Source organism: Zophobas morio, unplaced genomic scaffold, assembly GCF_036711695.1.
Source record: "Zophobas morio isolate AGI-343-1 ecotype UQ-CSIRO unplaced genomic scaffold, CSIRO_AGI_Zmor_V1 ptg000058l, whole genome shotgun sequence".
Classification (NCBI taxonomy): Eukaryota; Metazoa; Arthropoda; class Insecta; order Coleoptera; family Tenebrionidae; genus Zophobas; species Zophobas morio.
In genome coordinates, this window is record NW_026972163.1 from 4,699,991 (window position 1) to 4,719,534 (window position 19,544).

At 36.2% G+C, this 19,544-nt stretch overlaps 2 protein-coding genes across 2 annotated transcripts; one reads left to right on the forward strand and one right to left on the reverse strand.

Annotated features, from left to right (window-relative positions):
- Window positions 1-11,735: 11,735 nt before the first annotated feature.
- On the forward strand, window positions 11,736-12,325 carry LOC135143176 (uncharacterized). The gene is made up of 3 exons (XM_064075054.1): window positions 11,736-11,958; window positions 12,014-12,117; window positions 12,167-12,325. The coding sequence occupies exons 1-3, from the start codon at window positions 11,802-11,804 to the stop codon at window positions 12,284-12,286; spliced, it is 381 nt and encodes a 126-aa protein (XP_063931124.1). The 5' UTR covers window positions 11,736-11,801; the 3' UTR covers window positions 12,287-12,325.
- Window positions 12,253-13,062, reverse strand: Mrps34 (mitochondrial ribosomal protein S34). Its single transcript, XM_064075053.1, has 2 exons — window positions 12,771-13,062; window positions 12,253-12,718 (listed from the first exon to the last, which is right to left on the reverse strand). The coding sequence occupies exons 1-2, from the start codon at window positions 12,960-12,962 to the stop codon at window positions 12,323-12,325; spliced, it is 588 nt and encodes a 195-aa protein (XP_063931123.1). The 5' UTR covers window positions 12,963-13,062; the 3' UTR covers window positions 12,253-12,322.
- Between the last annotated feature and the right edge of the window lie 6,482 nt (window positions 13,063-19,544).

Consider the following 19,544-nt stretch of genomic DNA (forward strand, 5'->3'; position numbering starts at 1 on the left):
TAGCGAGGCGCCATGTAACGGAAAAAATGTGAACCTTGCAGAGGGGGATCACGGCCTCCTTGATATGAAGATAGAGTAAAAACTCGGGGATAAATTGATATATCACGATCGAATATAACCGGTTTAAGCTCGTTTAGCCTCGTTAGTGAGTGTTGTGTGTTTAGTGCTGTTTTTGTGTATGTGAAAGGGTTTTTGATGTTTTTGGACAATTTTGCGTTTTTTAAACAGTTTGTTTGTGTTAGTTTGTAATTTTAGTTTAGTTTTTAATCGTAATTATGTTGATTTCCATCCGGACCGAAAAACGAGACCTCTTGAAGAAAACGAAAACTCTGTCTGGGGGGATTAATCGGCAATTGTACTTTTGAGGGGCAAAACATACAAGCGCGGTGCATAATCTCAAAAATAAATGCCCCGCCGCATGAAATTGAAATTGAATTTGCCGATTATTCACGTAAAGTGACATCGTCACAATATTATATTGATACAATAGTAGGTATATATGTCTTATCAGATTACAAACAATGGAAATGTGCCTGCAGTTGCAAAGCAGGAGCAGGAAGAAAATGTAAACACATTGGGTGGTATGAATAAAACTGAGTAGTTGCTCATAATAACAATATTAATAATAATAAAGGTTATTGCCCAACAGATACAATCCAATTACTGGACAATTATTACTTTCAATAGTGGTAAAATAAAATAATAATATAATATATTTATTTAATAATAATAACAATATTTATTCCCAACAGGTAATACACCCAGTTACAGGGAAACAGCAAAATATACTCTAAAACTACAAAATTAAGTAACAAAACAATCAATAAAATAAACAATGTTAAATATAAATGTAAATATGTAACTCATATTCGTTCCCAAACTAAATTATTACCTAGCCCACACTTATAAGCTATCATTATAAACTAAATAAATGAACACACATTACAGTTTACCTGGGAGAACAAAAATATCATCATACAGTTTATCGACATCACTGTACATGTGAACTAACGATGCTTCCCTCAGCAAATTCGTCCTAGAAATTGGTAGATGAAAAGTGGCCATGTAGCGAGACGCAACACGTGGTACATGAAAATTGATTCTTTCCAACTATTCAGGACAATCTATCTTGCCATTTATCAATTTGGATATGAAACGAGCACTGTGCTCTTCACGTCGATTCTTTAAACTAACAAGTCCATGTTTCTGAAGGAGGTAATTGTAATCTATATTTCTTTGAGGATAAAATCCATCAATCTTATAGGAAAGATACTTCAAGAAGCGACGCTGTACCTTTTCTACAGCAAGATTATGTATCACATAGTAAAGATACCAGACAACAGAGGCATATTCCATCTTGGTTACGACGTACGCAAAATACAGACTTTTTAACAAAAGAGGATCTTGAAAGGTTTTTGATAGCCGAAATATAAATCCAAGCATTTTAGATGCTGAGGTGGATATATGTTACTGATGTGCTCCACAAATGAAAGGTGCAAATCAAAAAGAACGCCAAGATCTTTTGTCTCATTCTTCTTGCAAAGAATCCGACCGTGGATGGTATAGTCTGATTTTACCACATTTACTTTCCTACTGAATGTCATTACGTAACACTTATCTGCATTTAATAACAACTCAGACTTATTGCACCAATTTACTAATGTATCAAGGTTCTTTTGGAAGGTTTTAACATCATCTCTGTTTGCAATGGGACAGTATAACTTCAAATCATCAGCGTATGCGAAAACTTTACAGTTAAGTGAAAGAAGCAAGTCATCAATGAAAAGACGAAGAGGAGAGGGCCTAGATTGGAGCCTTGAGGAATACCGGATATACTTACAAAATTGAAAGAACGGTAACCGTTATAAGTCACGTAGTTAGACCTATCACTTAAGTAGGATTCCAAGAGTTTCAAGAAGCTAGAAGCAAATCCAAAAGAACTTAATTTATGTAGTAAGATGCTCATACTCAAAGTACGAAGTATCTACTTCAGTATGATTTCAAAATGTTCCTAGTTTTTCTAGATGATGCTAATATTTGGTACTACTACTAAATACAAAGAGTAGATGCTCAGATATATAAGAGTAGATACTCGCTAATACTGAATAATACTTCGTACTTCGAGCATGAGCATTTACTCACTTTAAGTCATACCACCCATTGTCGCTACCCTGCTGTATGTTTACAAGTAAGTTGCATTGCTTTGTTTTGAAATTATAAACCTTTCAGTAGTGAATTCGAGCATGGACGAGATGGACAAGTCAGAACTTGGATAGACTCGTGGGAAGTATGGCTAGACTACATAATTGAACCTTTGAAACAGCTTATACGCATCTTGTCGGTGCTGCAAAGCATTGGTTTGAAGACAGCAGGCACGAGACAGAAAATTGGGAACAATTTCGAATGACCTTCACCAGTACTTTCGTACATGACACGAACTTAACATTACGATGTAAAACAATATGTATCGTCAAGCATACAGTCTGTGAAAGAAAATGTATCAAATTATTTCGACGAAATGTGGAGCTGTGCAGAAATTTAAGTTGTCGTTTCCTGAAGTAAAAGAGCAAGTAGCTATAGGGCTACACTCGAGGGAACTGGCAAGTATAATAATGGCCCGTTATCACACAAACGAGGACCACTTATTCGAAGACATCATCATATATGAGAGAGCATCTAATGAACGTCGCGAACGGTTCAAGTCGAAGACGGACCATGGGTCAACAGCTAGCAAACAACCGCCAGTGCCTGCTAAGCTGAACAGTGGAAATAATGTACGTACACCAGTGAATGCTAATCCAAAGTGCTTCAACTGCAATCAACCTAGGCATCGAGCCAATCAGTGTCCGAAATCAAAGCGTGAACCTGGTAGCTGCTTCTTCTGTGGTCAACTAAGTCATTATGTGGGTGGCTGTCCACTTAGGGTTGTCAAGACGGAAATGGAAGTCAACAAAAGGACGAACTTGGTGCTGCCACAAGCCAAAATTGAAAAGCAGGCGAATGGACCGACTCCATTTGAGCTCATTGACGCCATATTAGATCTTAGTAGTCCGGTTTCATTTGTGTCCGAAGATGTTGTTCCTGTAAGTCTTTGCATACCGACTAGTCATAGCACAAAATTCATTGGCATTCAAGTAATTGGCTGCATAAGACGAGCAGTAACAATTGGTCAAATTGAAATAGATGTTTTGTTTTGTGTAATCCCCAGAAATAGTATGAAACATTTATGTCTGTTGGGTAGAGATGTTCTCTGTGATGACGGTATTAGGAAGTAAAGATGGAGAAACGTAAGTCTAATGATGATTTTTGTAGCAACGACGTTCTAAATATTGACCTTGGACTTATGCAGCAAAAAGATGACGACATAAGAAAAATCCGAGACGAGTTGATGTTGTCTGAGACTCCGGCATATGAGCTACCAAACGGCCTGGTCTATCGCAAGCATGGTAATAAAATGTTATTTTATGTACCCAAAAGTATGGAAACGAACGTAATCAGAACATACCACGAAGATATAGGCCGCGTAGGCACCGAGAAAGTTTGCGAACTGATTTTTAGGACTTACTGGTTCCCTAACATGAGAGAAAATGTTAAGACTCACATAAAGAATTGCCTCAAGTGTATCCTATGCTTGCCAAAGTCTGGAAAGATAGAAGGAATTCTTCATCCAATTCCCAAGGGCAACGTACCTTTCGAAACCATACATTGCGACCATTATGGCCCTCTGGAAAAGACTGGTAAGAAACATCGCTATATTTTTGAGGTTGTGGCTATAGTTGAGTGATTCAAGAAATAGCGACGGTTATGCTTTAAAGATTTATTTAGAACCTTACTGTTCAAGGACCGAAGGAGGAAGAAGGAAGGATGTTTGAATTTGTCGATAGCTAATTCGGTTTTGGAGAGGTGGAAGCAGGTAAAGAAAAAGAGTTTAGAAATTCTAGAAACTGGAACTGAAAGTAGGAGCATAGGGTAGGTAGACGAAAGATAATTAGATGCAGACATATTTACATTGTAGAGAAATTTTAAATGCATGCACCACGTGTTTTTGGGGGAACGGTTGTCCCCACAAGGTCATAGACGCCTTTTCAAAATTTATTAAATTATATGCATGTTGCACGCGACAGCTACACTCAAACACCTTACGACTTATTTCCAAAACTATAAGAGACCTAACAGAATTATAGTCGACCAAGGTGCAAAATCAAATCCGACGAATTCAAAAGCTTTGCTGCTGACAATATCCAGGTTATTCTCGTCGCCGTGGGTACGCCTCGCGCTAATGGACAAATCGAAAGAATAAACCGAGAGACCCATTGTTCAAGTTGGCACCGGACTTAGATAAATGAGACAGAGTTAGGGGTGAAGTTGAGTTCGCAATGAACAACACTGACCACAAATCAAACGGAAACGCACCCTCCGTCCTATTATTTGATGTACATCAGAAGGACAAGACACACGACCTTCTATCTGAATATCTCCATTCACTTGAAGATTATGATCGAGATTTAAACGGTGTTACACGCAAAGCCGAACAAAATATAGCTGCGGTTCAAAGTTATAACAAGCAGACTTATGATAAGAAACACAAGGAACCCCATAAGTATGAGACTGGCGATTGTGTGGCGAGGACCAACATCGATGTGACGCCACGCTAGGTCTTAATAAAAAACACCTACCTCTTTTCAAAAACCTGTGATAACCCAAACTTCCCGCCTTTAATTGACCTTGAAAAAGTTTGAAAGACCCGCGAGAAATTAAAAAATTCAAAATTTGGCCTTGACTGTGATCGTCTAACAAAAACACACAAACCTACGTTGTGTTTTTTTTTTAAACATGGCGGGAAGACGTTCTTTCATACAAGTGAGCATACACTGCGGGTGAATCGAGAGCGAAAGAAATAATAGACAAAATTTTCGGGAGGGGGCAAAAAAAATTGCGGCCTCTCTCTAGGAGGAAAGAAGCTGGAGTATTCACTCCTCAGCCCCAAAACCCCCTATCGTATATTCACGGACATACTGCATTTCAAATGAAACACCTTAAAAACATGAAAGAAAAGACACTCGCGAATTGACAGACATACACATACGAAAATCGAATAAACACAAAATCCTATACATCTGTTTGGAATCACATGCAAATATTTGAATATCACAAATTTAATAAAAACAAAGCAAAATCTGAATTAATCTGAATTTGCAAATATACGAGTTATTACGGGCGTGTGGCGTCAAATGTTAAGGTTACGGCAGTTAACAGGAGCACAACAAATGTACCCTTGGGGCGTTCTAGCACAAGCGGAGTTTGGGGCCCCGGGTCGGGGCTGTTCTCCCCCCACGACGGGGATTCTATCTATCGTACAGCACATTACACATCTCTAGGACGAACATGCCGTCCGAAACTAGGCCACTACGATCGCAGATCCGCAGTTAAGTCTCGACTATTGGGCCAAGTCAAGAGCACTGCAACATCGCAACCGCCCCTAAATCTATCCAAACCTGTACCCTTTGTGCGGGCGACGCGATAAGATCTCGCCGGCTCGACTAGGAACCGCACTTCGCTTCTGCCACGTTTTCTGTGTTATTTAACCTCAATTCCATTGTAAATGTTCAATTTTTTATAACTCTGATATTAACAACAACTGAACAAGTGTTAAAGTTTCAAAGAGTAATAAATAACATTTAAATTCGCCTTACAATCTTGTGAAATTTTAAACAAATAATTCTTATGTGAAATAAAAATTGGACATCAAATAATTTATACGATAGAAACATTCATCAACAAAATGTTCACAAAACAGAAACTAGCAAAGATTTATGAAAAACAAAAGATCTGAGGGGTGGGATTTTGTTTCTCGATCGAAAAAAACTCGATAGCGATAAAATCTCGTTTGCTGATTGGTTGAGATGCTACATTTCTGTCACATTTCTCGATTCTGTCACGAAATCAAGTCTTCATGGAGTGATATTTTCTCGATAGCTCTGAGTGAAGTGATGAATTTTGGAGACATAACCTCGAAATTTATTTCAAAATACAACTTCAAAATCGTAATTCTGAGTTATAAGTTCTTCAAATTAAGGTAATTGTAAACGTTTGAACATTTAATAAGCTTATATGCAAAGAAAAAATGCAAACTTTTGCATTTAAAAGCTACGCAATGACATTTGTCGCAGTGATAATTTATCACTTCGATCGAGAAACAAAATCGCGCCCATGGTGTGAAATAACTTGTCCAAATAAAAACATTATGTGAGGTTAAAACTGTAGAGCATGAAATTTACGTTCAATCAAAATTATACAACAAAGAAAATTACTGAAGCTAAAATTGTGAGATAGAAAAATACTGTACGAGGTGAAAAATTGCAAAGTTAACAAAATTTACATGAGATTACTACTTGCCACACTTTATCAACGATTCAAACAAAGAGTTTACATTATGCCAAATTATATCATGAACTAAGTGATTGGTTACTTCAAAAAAACAATTTACTTTGAGAGTTTAGAATACCGCGAACTGGTTACCCCAACAAAACACGTAATAAGCAGACACAAAAATATCCGATCATCGTTGCGAGGAAAAAGCGTCTCGGTGATGTAATTTTATTGTTGCGAGGGAACACCTCGATGATGTATATTTTAGCGTTGCGAGGAATAAGCCTCGTTGATGTTATCAATCTCTAGCGTTGCGAGGACATGCCTTGATGAAGTAATCAATCTGTAGCGTTGTGAGGGCATGCCTCGATGAAGTAATCAATCTCTCGCGCTGTGAGGACATGTCTCAGTGATGTGATCGTGATAATGATGATAACCGGCCAAGGGAAGAAGTTATTTTAACCCCCCGCCAGTTTGCAGTATGAATTTTGTTAATTGTAAATGAACTATTAGCAATCTAGTGTGAAGAATTATGAAGTATTATAATGTAACACTTACGTATATGCATCCAGAAACCTATTCGTAATTTGTTAAACAAAGAATTATTATCCTGACCAAGTGAATTTCATGAAATCTTCTAGCAAGTGGTTTATTTAAATAATCCTGATTGTTAAATTGTGTTTGCACTAGCTGACGATTAAGAAAAACTAACTTGATTGGTGAATTTACAAACAATAAAACAAATTTACAGCACGTGTTCCGCGTTGAACGAAAGTCCACACTCTTTTCCGATTAAAAGGCCGCAAGAATTAGCCGTGTGGTTTGGGGAAAACTGTGTCGTTATAGAAGTTACGAGGATTGTCGTTAAACAAAGGCTTCCTCCCTTTTATTAACTACCAAACCAACTAATTTAAACTAGCTTTTACCACGTGTTTACATTCACAAAAACACATTCAGACTGACGCTCCGCCATGCCACCCTCTGTATCTACCAAGCCGCTCTCTAACTAAAACATGGAGAACTACCTTGGGGCTTGGGCACTACATGCATATTTGGTTGCCTATGTTTAACGATTTTTTTATTGAATTTTTTCTTTCAAATTTAAATTATTCATACATAATCACAAAAGCTTTAGAGAATGATCGTAATCTCGTGAAAGACGTACCAGGCTTTCAGCTGATTCAGAGACCCTATAAAAGTATTCTCGAGGCTAGTAATCTGAGGCCTTGGGTGGGATCGTAATTCTACGTAGTACTCAATATTAATTTGTTCCTTTTTCCACTTTCATGAGCCTCTTTAGATAAATCAATACAAATTATGTCATTCATGTATTAGGGACCCTTGTTAACTTGCATCTACTTTACTTCAAAACTTATGTACAGGGTCATCAGAATTGATTGAGAGAGTTGGTACCCCCTGTTTTTGTCGTGCAGTTTGTCAACCTTATGACAGATTTGTTTAAGGTTATATGGCAATGAATTCAGTGGCGTGACCAGAGATATGTAAATGTCTTTTACATATCTCTGGGCGTGACAAAAATTAGAAACTTCAAATCTGACAACTAATGTTTTCACCAAAAAAAAAAGTCGAAAAAAGACGCCACTGAGTTTTGAAATTTGAAACTTGAAACTTCAAATCTGACAGCTAATATTTTCATACAACTTAATAAACCAAATTATTCAAGTTCAGGTTTACCAACTCTCTCAATCAATTTTGATGACTCTGTACTTTGGGTTGTTAAATATATGAAAGTTATATGCATTCTCATTATGTATACGTTTATGTTAATCTTTGTTATGTCAGTTTTGCGGGTCTAGATCGTACAAGAAAATTTGCGGTTCGCCAATGTCATATTATGCTATTTATCACTTTCAGCTATGGCAGTACAAACATTTTTTGATGTGTTAGATTTTTACTACGTCACAAGGTAAATTATATATTTGTATAAAATAAGCGCTAAGTGAATAGTTTTGTTTTGCACCAAACATTGTTTAATATTTTTTAGTAAATGGGGACCATCTGCTAAATTTTTTTTTAAGGAGGTAATATGACTCATACTACCTCCATTCTCTGGAGTTATAAACCACGCCTGAATGGTATTACCTGGTATTACCTATATTTTTGTTTTTTAGCCACAAGGAAGGACAATAGGAATTAATTTAAAAGCAATTCCATCTTCTGTTTGATGCTTACAACCCTTCATGCTACAACCGGTCATTTCTAGATTGGCAATGAATGTTAAATTGACATATACATATACATATTGTAAGGATCCAATTCGAATTTTTAAATTTCAAATGAATTTCGCGCGCGCAAGAAGCAGTTGGTGAGAAGAAGAAAAGAAGGTTGGCAACCAACCCCAAAGAAACAGACATGCGCAAATGTTAGGGTGTTTTTGTCTCGTGTAAGATCACCCACTTCCTTTTGATCGCTTGGAGAGAACAGACCACTTCTTTTCGAGCGCTTCGAGCAACAGGTTGTATTTTTAATTGTGAATTATTCTGTGCCTTTTGCTGTTGTGTTTTGTTTTTCCAGTGTTGATCTGTTCCATTGGAAAACCTAGCAGCCCCGTTGAGCCATTGGGTGTTCCTGATTTCTCATCGTTCTTACGACGAGGTTTTTGTGTTCCTGTTGGCGGTAAGCCGTGTCGAAATCTTCGCATCTTTGGAGAGGTATGTTTTGAACACCTGTTTCGCGGCGAGTTTCAAGCCCCGACGATACTTCTGACTTCGTGACACAGCGACGCGTGCGCCTTTTTTCCACTAATCTCGTTTTTTTATCTTTCATTTAAAATCCATCGCAGTAGGGCTTTACAGGAAGTGATTTTTAGTTCGGGCCATGCTTTATTTAGCTATATTTGTGAAATCTGTATTTTGGATGGCGGCAAACGAGTTGTTATTTTCACCGTTCTTTGTTCAGGCAGCGGCCATTTTGAAGCGTCCATTTGTTTCTTTTAATCGAGCACATGTTTTAACTGAATCTATTGAACAAAATAACAACATTGTGGGTCATGGGGGGACGTGCCTTTATTCTTTGGATTTAGCACATCGTTTATACAACGCCACAGGATTCATCGTATTTTTGCATCGCATATTTTCGACGCCTATTATTTGGAATGACGAATTCGTCCAACGCCATTTTGCAACTGCCGCTTGTCTGCCATGTTTGTTTATGTGTTTTGTTTGGGGAAATGTATGTGTAATAATGGCCCACAATGCAGCTAAATAATTTCACGTTTGAATTTTAACCAATAACTTGACTGGACACGAATTAATATTAATCACATGTAAATCTGTTAACTTTACAATCTTTCACCTCATGCAATTTGTCTTTGTCTCACAATTTTAGCTTCAGTAATTTTCTTTGCTGTATAATTTGAATTGAACGTAAATTTCCATGCTCTGCAGTTTTGACCTAACATGATATTTAATTTGTACAAGCTTATTTCACACCAGATCTTTGTTTTATAAATCTTTGCTAAGTTTTGATCATGTAAATGGTTTGTTGATGAATGTTTCTCTCATATAAATTATCTGATGTCCAAATTTAATCTCAATTAAGAATTATTTGTTGTTGAATTTTCGTAAGAGTGTGTGGCGAATTTAAATGTTGTGTATTGCTCTTTGTTGAAACTTTAACGCTTGTTCGGTTGTAATTTAATATTAGAGTCATAGAGATTGAACATTTAAATGAAATTAAGGTAAATAAACATAACTCGTAGTGTACGTGGGGCGCGCGACTCCTTCTCAAACTGACGGGATTAATCGCGTCACCTGCACAAGTCCGCGGGTTTTGTATAGCTTCAGGGGGCGATCGCGGGTTTTTAACGCTGTCGGCTTCTGTCCATAGCCGGGACCCCACTACGGATCTGCGATCGTAACCGCCTCGTTTCGCAGGGCACGTTCGTAATGGAGAGATGCGTGTGAGCAGGCGTTGGTGTAGATAGAATCACCGTCGTGGGGGAGAACAGTGACGATCAGGAGTCCCAACCTCTACTTGCGCTACAACGCCCCCTCTGGGTATTTTGCTGTGCTCGTAAATGAAATTGATATATTTTGTTCTATATTTTGTTCGGTCGCCACACTCTCATAATGATTCGGGTTCTGCCATCCAATTTACATATGTGTAGGTCTTGTGTTTGTTCGGTTTTCACATGTGTATGTCTGTCAATTCGCGAGTGTTTTCGTTCACATATCTTAAGGTGTCTGACATGTAATATGTCGGTGAATAAAACCCCAGGGGGTTTTGGGGAATGAAGACCGATGACACCTTGGCCCTGCGGACTCGCCAGAAGGGCAAATCGAGCGTCTGTCGTTCTTCGTTTCTTTTTCCTCCTTAGGAAGGCTCCTAATTTTGTCTATTATTTCTTGCGCTCTCGACAGTGTATGCACTTGTATGAAAGAACTTCTTCCCGCCATTTTTCAAAACCACAAAAAAAAAAACACACAACGTAGGTTCTCATTTGTTAGACGATCACAGCCAAGGCCAAACTTTGAATTTTTGAATTTTTCGCGGGCCTTTCAAACTGTTTCAAGGTCAAATTTTAAAGGCGGGAAGATTGGGTTATCACAATATTAAAATAAAAAACTAATAATAAACAAGCCATGGAAAAAATGATCAACCAATTAAAACGAATCGCGCTATTTAATTTACCATGGCCGACTAGTATAAAGATTATGGCCTGTCCAAGAGGTACCATATGTGTTGCCATCTATTAATAATTACCACTGGGCGGAAAAATATCTTACGGATGCAATTCCCCAGTTGAAGCAAGGTGTGTTTTACGGCGAGTAGCGGGGACGCTTTGATCTGGTCCACAAGGTCGTAGCCAGTGCGTCGCTTGGAGTGTTTACAGCTTGTTAAAAAACTACTTCTATATTACTATATTACTTCAAATAAATACTCGATGCCCTTTTTAATTTTTCAAACACATGACCACAGATTTGTGATCTTGAAATGTTATATTATGTTGATATAGTCCAAAAGAAAAATATATTTGTAATCAAACTATGGCCGCGACAGCACTGGATCGAGCGTATGAAACACAATTCCGCTAGTTGATAATTACACTTAATAATTTAGTAAAATTTTAATTTGATTTGACATTATGAGACTTCAAAACGTGTAATGGTCGTTTGTTTCGGTATGAATGCCTTTGTGCCTTTCAAAAAGTGTTAATAATTTTTGTGTCGTTTTTGAATTATTAATAGATGGCAGCACGTATGGTACCTTTGGACAGGCCATAATCTTTATGCTAGTCGGCCATGAACTTATTAACCCCTAACCCTTATTTAAATACTGTCTAGGAACTCTAGTTATGATTATGTCAAACGGTTTCTTCGCTATCTAGTAGGCTTCTGTATACAAAAACAATTTATTTTAACTTCATAAAAAGTCCGAAATCTTTTAAACTTTTGGCTCTTATCTTAACAATGTCAGTATCAACAGGTAGCATTCCTGCTTCACAAATACAACCTCCTCAAAACCATCGACATCTATGGAAGGAACTAATAACGGAAAGTGAAAATAAAAGAAATGCAGCTGAAGAGTACAGACGCACTCAGATGCCAATTCTAGAACCTCCACCTCGTATTGTTTGGAATTACAATATCTCTAAACTTACATCATGTACAACCTGTTTCAGATCCTGCCATTGATTATTTAAATGACACACTTTTCCCTGTTCTCAATGCAGGTTTAATAAAGATGCTTCATAAAATAAAAGAACAGGAAAACCAGATTTTTACGGTAGATTTTGTTAAATTTTAGCGCCTTTGACTTTTTTATGTGCTTTAAGGAGGGAGATACGTATTTAAACACTGTGAACTTCATAGCCGAATATCTTTGGAACATGAACCCAAATCACCCAGAAAGAAAAGAAAATTGGAGTGATATTTCTAGTATTATTTGGAATTAAAATATAAGCTTTTTAAATAATAAATACATAGCAGATTTACATTTTTACATTTTTATAAAGACTTATGGAAGGTAATTTACGCATATTGATATCAAATGTCACAGTGGGAATTTCACCATCTTTTGCTATTCTGACAGAGTTACTATTATGATTCTTGTTGTATACAATATCTAATTTTAATTCAACATCAGTATCTTCACCTTTAGTTTTTTTCTCTCGAATAATGTATTCTTGCAATAATGGTGGAAAATCCATCGTGTTTGGATACACTTGCACTTCTTTTGGAAGCACCTTCTTACAATATTCCTCCTCTTCGTCTTTAGATAATAATCGATAATCTGTTTTATAGCTGGCTCTTTCAATTGTGACTGGCTTTGGAAAAGTCATTCCTCTAAAAGTTTTTTCAACAAGAACTCGAACTTTCCTTAGATTCTGCAATTAACATCACTTATATAAAGTAAAAATGTAATAATAATGTAGTTACATCAACACTTTGAACTTGTGGACATTGTAGTGGTTCTACTTTTAAAATTCTGAAGTAACTGGGCTCAGGATATCTTTCCATCATACTTCTGACTACAACGCGCCCAACACCAAAATTTTTCAGATTCCCAACTATTTCCCATAAAGTTTTCCCCTTAAAATCAGTTTTCCGTCCAATGTATTTATAAGGCATTTTAAATTATTCTTAAATGCACACCGAAACAAAATTCACTAGCAGTAGCAGCTGAATTATGTTAGGTTATGTTATGGCACAGAATTTTTGAAATTCACACATATGCAACCATTTACACAGATCTGCTTTTCTTTTTAAATATGCAACCAATAATATTATACTCTGATTTTTGGTACATAGAGGCAGATTATTTTATCAGACGCCTGAATACTTTCGTGTATGCAATACATTATACATATCATAAGCAACTTTGATCAATCTATTAATCTTTTTAAATTAGCAATGATAGTTACTAAATGCAACAAGACAAAAATCAGACAATGTCATGATGACAACAAAGACATCAAGCAACTAATAATGGCAAAATTTAAAGAAAATAGAACGTAATTTATTCGATCCTTAAATGAATATAACTAAAGTAAAATAAATAAATAAATAAATAAATATCCTATAATAAGTATTCAAACTGCTTGCCTTATCCTTTTTGACACAGCTCTAACTGCAGTCAAAATTTCTACGTAGTCTAATTAGAATCTCGGGTGTTATATGAATACGACACCCACGCAAATGCTCTTCATTTTGAATTGGAAGGGCTGAAATGGCATGGGTGAAATTGGTTTGTCCTCTGGATGTTAAAAACCGAACTCTGACTAATTTGCATTTGTCTTGTGATTTGTCGTTGACTCACGTAAGGACGTTGTTAATGTAGGAAGTCTAACTTTATATAGTTTTCTTAAATTGATCAACTTCTCTTAATTTCTTTTTCGAGTCTTGTGAATGGTTTCATCACATTTTCCTAAATCATATCGGTTTTTTAGGAATGCGAAAGCACTATTACCAAAAGTTGAAAATAATTTCACTGTTAAAATTATTAATTCGTCATAATTTTGGCGCAGTCATTGCCATCTACACGTTATTTATTATTTATAAAAAATTTAAGACGAAGTCGTTTATGAAAAGTAAAATGTGTTACCCATTCAGACTTATCCAGGCGTGAACAGATAAAATAAAACAAAGATAAACGAAAAATGACAATAATTATTATTGTGATATGAATTCAAGCAATAAAATTTATGTAAATTTTGTTAATCAGTTTCATATTTAGTTCAACATAGGCACACGACTTTCTTATTTTAAATAAATAAGAAAAGTAATTCTGAAGTTTAATAAGATCTGTGATTCAAATAAGTAAATTTTCTTTAGTAGTACAAGTGTCGTTAAATAGCTTTATGTCATCTTACGGCTCACCGTTTTCCCGAAAATTAGAATAAGTATGCAGCATTGTTACCTATTATGTTTAATATTACACTATTCCTGTTCAAATTGAACCATATAACGTATAAAATATTATATACTATACATATAATTATAGCTATTTAACGAACAAGTTTGTTAATAAAGGCGATAATTCGAGACTATTAATCGCTAATTAATAGTCGAGTTATTTACAATACTTTTCCGGTGATTGTAATTTTGTTAAATTACTGAAAATTCAAAATATGAGTTATGCAACCAAACATGCAGCAAAAATGTTTATTGATAAACATTATTAGTTTATTAAATTAACATCTAGAAAACTTATATATAACTTGATCAACAAAGGACTAAGTGAATTTCATGAAATCTCCTAGCAAGTGCTTTATCTGAACAATCACATGACTGTTAAATTGTGTTAGAACCAGTTAACGATTAAAATCCTAACATTGACTGTGAATTTACAAACAATAAAACAAATTAAATTTACACCACGTGTTGGCGTCGGTCGAAAATTCGCATATTTCCGCTTGGAAAAACAGCAGTTCTACCAAACATGAAACTTTACTACCAACTGAACCCCTACGGGTAGAGCATGTTATCTCTTTTTCGAAATATCTCTCTCACACACACGCTTGAAAGGAGTTGTCAATTAGCTACGCTTGTTGGGCAAACTGTGGCGGCGTCTAGCTACTTTACTGTGTCCTTTTACCCACACCAAAACAAACAACAGTGACGCCTCTCAACCCTCTAGCAAACAAGCGAACTTCACTACCAACGTTTTCACTAATTAGATACTACCCACAAATTTCCGTATTTTAATTTTAATTCAAAGTTGGTCACCACAACCCAAATGTAAGGCGCAAAATTTTATTTACACCTTCAGAACTTACATAAAATAAGTTGACATAAATTAAAACGAGTATTTTTAGTTGTTAAATAAATGCTGTGATAACCCAAACTTCCCGCCTTTAATTGACCTTGAAAAATTTTGAAAGAAATTCAAAGTTTGGCCTTGGCTGTCATCGTCTAAAAAATGGGAACCTACGTTGTGTTTTTTTTTTTGAAAAATGGCGGGAAGACGTTCTTTCATACAAGTGAGCATATACTGCATGTGAGTTAAGAGCGCAAGAAATAATAGACAAAATTGTTTTGGAGGGGTAGCGCGGCACCCCTCGCAGGAGGAAAGAAACTGCGGGATTTACCCCCCAGCCCAAAACAAAAACCCCCTATCGTATATTCACGGATATATTACATTTCAAACACCTTAAGATATATGAAAAAACACTCGCGAATTGACAGACATACACATATCACAAACGAACAAACACAAAATTCGATACATCTGTTCGGAATCAATGCAAATATTTGCATATCACAAATTTAATAAAAACAAAGTAAAATCTGAATTAAGTAACTGAATGCAAATACACAAGTTATTACGGGCGAGTGGCGGCAGATTTTAAAGTTACGGCAGTTAACAGGAGCACATGCGGAGTTTGGGGCTACCGGTCTGGGGCTGTTCTCCCCCCACAACGGTGATTCTATCTATCGCAAAGCCTACCCGCACGCACCTCCATTACGATCATGCTGTGCGAAACTAGGCCATTACGGTCACCAGACTCGCAGTTAGATTTCGACTATTGGTCCAAGTCGAGAGCACTACAACATCGGCGGCCGCCCCTCAATCTATCCAAACCTGTGTGTACAGGTGACAGGATAAATCTCGCCAGCCAGACTAGGAACCGCACTTCGCTTCTGCCACGTTTTGTGTTATTTAACCTCAATTCCATTTTTTAAATGTTCAATCTCGTATAACTCTGATATAACAACAACTGAACAAGTGTTAAAAACGAGCAATAAACAACATTTAAATTCGCCATACAATCTGGTAAAATTTTGAACAACAAATAATTCTTATGTGAGATTAAAATTGGACATCAAATAATTTATATGATAGAAACAATCATCAACAAAGTATTTACAAAACAAACTTAGCAAGGATTTATGAAATAAAAGATCTGGTGTGAAATGAACTTGTACAAATAGAAATATTATGTTAGGTTAAAACTGTAGAGCATGAAATTTACGTTCAATTACAATTATACAACCAAGGAAAATTACTGAGGTTAAAATTGTGAGCTTAAAGATATATTGTGTGAGGTGAAAATTTGGAGAGTTAACAAAATTTACATGATATTAATATTTGCCACACTTTTTCAATGATTCAAACAAAGAGTTTACATTATGTCAAATTATATCATGATCTAAGTGATTGGTTACTTCAAAAAAACAATTAATACCGCGAACTGGTTACCACAACAAAACACATAATGAACAAACACAAAAATATCCAATCATCGCTCCGAGGGAGAAAGCGTCTCGATGATGTATATTTTAAAATCGTTGCGAGGAAAAAGCGTCTCGATGATGTAAATTTTAAATCTTTGCGAGGAATGCCTCGATGATGTATATTTTAGCGGTGGAAGGAATAAGCATCGTTGATGTTATTAGTCTCTAGCGTTGCGAGGACGAACCTCGATGAAATAATCAATCTGCAGCGTTGTGAGGGCATACCTCGATGAATTCATCAATCTGTAGTGTTGTGAGGGCAGGCCTCGATGCATTAATCAATCTATGGCGTTGCGAGGGCATGCCCCAGTGATGTGATCATGATAACGATGATAATAACGATGATAACCACCTAAGGGAAGACTTATTTTACCCCCCCGTCAGTTCACAGAATAATGAACTTGTTTAACTGCCGTAAATGAACTATTGGCAAACTTGTGTGAAGAATTTAGAAGTGTTATAATGTAACACTTACGTATATGCATCCAGAAACCTATTCGTAATTAAACAACAAGGTGTTTTCCTGACTAAGCGAATTTGATGAAATCTTCTAGCAAGTGGTTTATTTAAATAATCCTGATTGTTAAATTGTTTTAGCACGAGCGGACGATTAAGAAAAACTAACTTGATTGGTGAATTTACAAGCAATGAAACAAATTTACAGCACGTGTTTCGCGTTGAACGGAAGTCCGCATTTTTCCGATTAAAAGGCCGCAAGAATAACCGCGCGGGTTGGGGACACCTGAGTGACGTTGGCTATGATTGAATGTCGTTAAACAAAGGCTTCCTCCCATTTTATTAACTACCAAACCAACTAATTTAAACCTAGCTCTTACCACGTGTTTACACTCACACAAGCAGATTCAGACTGACGCTACGCCATGCTGCCCTAACGCTAAATTGTCCGACTACCAAGCAAGCGTATCCGTGCACCAAGTTGCCTATGTTTAACGATTTTTTTTTTCAAATTCAAATTATTCAAATGTAATTTCGCGCCGCTGTTAATTAAATTCGGTCACCACAATGCTGAACACTGATTCAGTGATTTACCAAATGCGATGTATTAAATGCGTGAAATAATGCAACTTTGTCATATAGTTACCCAACTCTTGTATGTGGAGTAAGTTAAATTATCTCAGACCTGCACATAAAAAACTATCTGTATATTGTAATCATCAAATCAAAACGTTCCAACAGCTTAAGTAATTTTTATTTGATTTTGTCATCACACCTATTGTTTAAACTAAAATATATGAGAAGGATACAATAATCATGCTCAGTCTACATCATTCTATTATTTCACCACTCAACTAACTCTGTTAATATCAGACGTGATAAGTTTTACTTTCAATTACATAAATATTTATAAATACTAGTAACACGACAATGTAAAAATTAAAAATTCTCAATTTTTTTCAAGAAAACTCATGATAGTTGGCTATTTAACATTTGTTTGTTTTTGTAGCAACTTTTCCTTTATTTCCAGTGGCTTTTGTCTCCGAAGCAGTATTCTCAGTTTTCTTTTGTGACTCAGTTTTCATTTGCTTCGAAAGTACAACTGAGACCTATGCTTCGACGTCGTTTGAAATCTGCATCAGATTTACTATAATTGCAAACAAAGCCATCACCAACAACAGGAAGAATGGTGGGGGTCAAAATTAGCTCAAACCAAACCTGGTTATAAAAGGCCCGTCCTGTAAAAAAGCGATGAAGAACAAACCGCAAAGTTGAAGATTCCAGAATGGGATTAGAAATCCAGTTCCAAGAACAGCAGAAAAGATACATCGTGGCGTTAGAGGACAATAAAACACTGAAGAGCAAAGTTTCAAATTTATCACAATTAGAGAAAGAAGCGGAAAATCTCCAAAACGAAAAACATGTAACCTTGAGAAAATAGAAGTTCTTCAGAAAAATGAGAAAAAGTTACAAGATCACTTCATGCATGTTTCCATAGAAAACACTGCCCTTATTGAAGTGCTTGCAAAACAAAGAACGAAATACCAACGTCTTGCGAACGGTTATAAAGGTCTTAAAGAATAGCACGACATCTTAATAGAAACTGAAAGGAAATCTAAACACGAAGCAGGTCTTTAAAAAAAAAAAAAATTAAAAACAAAGTTGTCAGAGCAGGAAAATGCATGTCGTCTCCATACAGAAGCTTTTAATAAACTGGAAGAACAATCTAAGGAGTATTTGCAAAACATTTCTAGCACAAAAAACATGCTCCAAGAACCAACATCAAACAATATTAGTTTAGACAATGGGTGCCAAGATTTGGAAAATTTAACATCAAAATTAAATCAAAATTTAGAAGAGCACGATAGTCTAAGACGATCCTTGCACAATACCATTTAGGATATGAAAGGGAATATCCGCGTTTTCTGCAGCGTTCGGCCTCCGGTCACTAGTGAGGAGACTGAAAGACAACTTTGCTCAGTCTTCTTCCCGAATGAAACGTCTCTAGAAATGCGAAAATCTTGGGAAAGCGTTAGTGGTATCAGCGGACAACCCGTAGATCTAAAGCGAGAGTTTTCATTTGGTAAGTTTGTAGTAACTAAAATAAACTAAACCATGTCATTGAAGTGGTGTGTTTATAATTTTACCAAAAAATCCTTCTTCGTCAACATAGTATATCTTCATTTTCATCATTATCAAAGATATCTTCAATAAAAATCATGTACAAACTAATACAATCTATTTTATATATATTTACTACTACTGTCCGAGTCACAAACGTCTTGGATCCGTTTCCGTTTTTTATTTGGGCCTTCAAGACTTGAAAACATAACATATAAATAAATAACAACTGACACTTGAAATAGAATAATAAACGGTGTTTCTGATGCCGGGGACGGTAAATTCTATGAGCACAATTCGGTTCATCGCCGAATCGAGATATCGAGGTGCCATGCAGAATGGGATAAATCGAATCTAATCGGTATAACCTCGTTTAGCTTCGTTAGTGAGTTTTCTGCG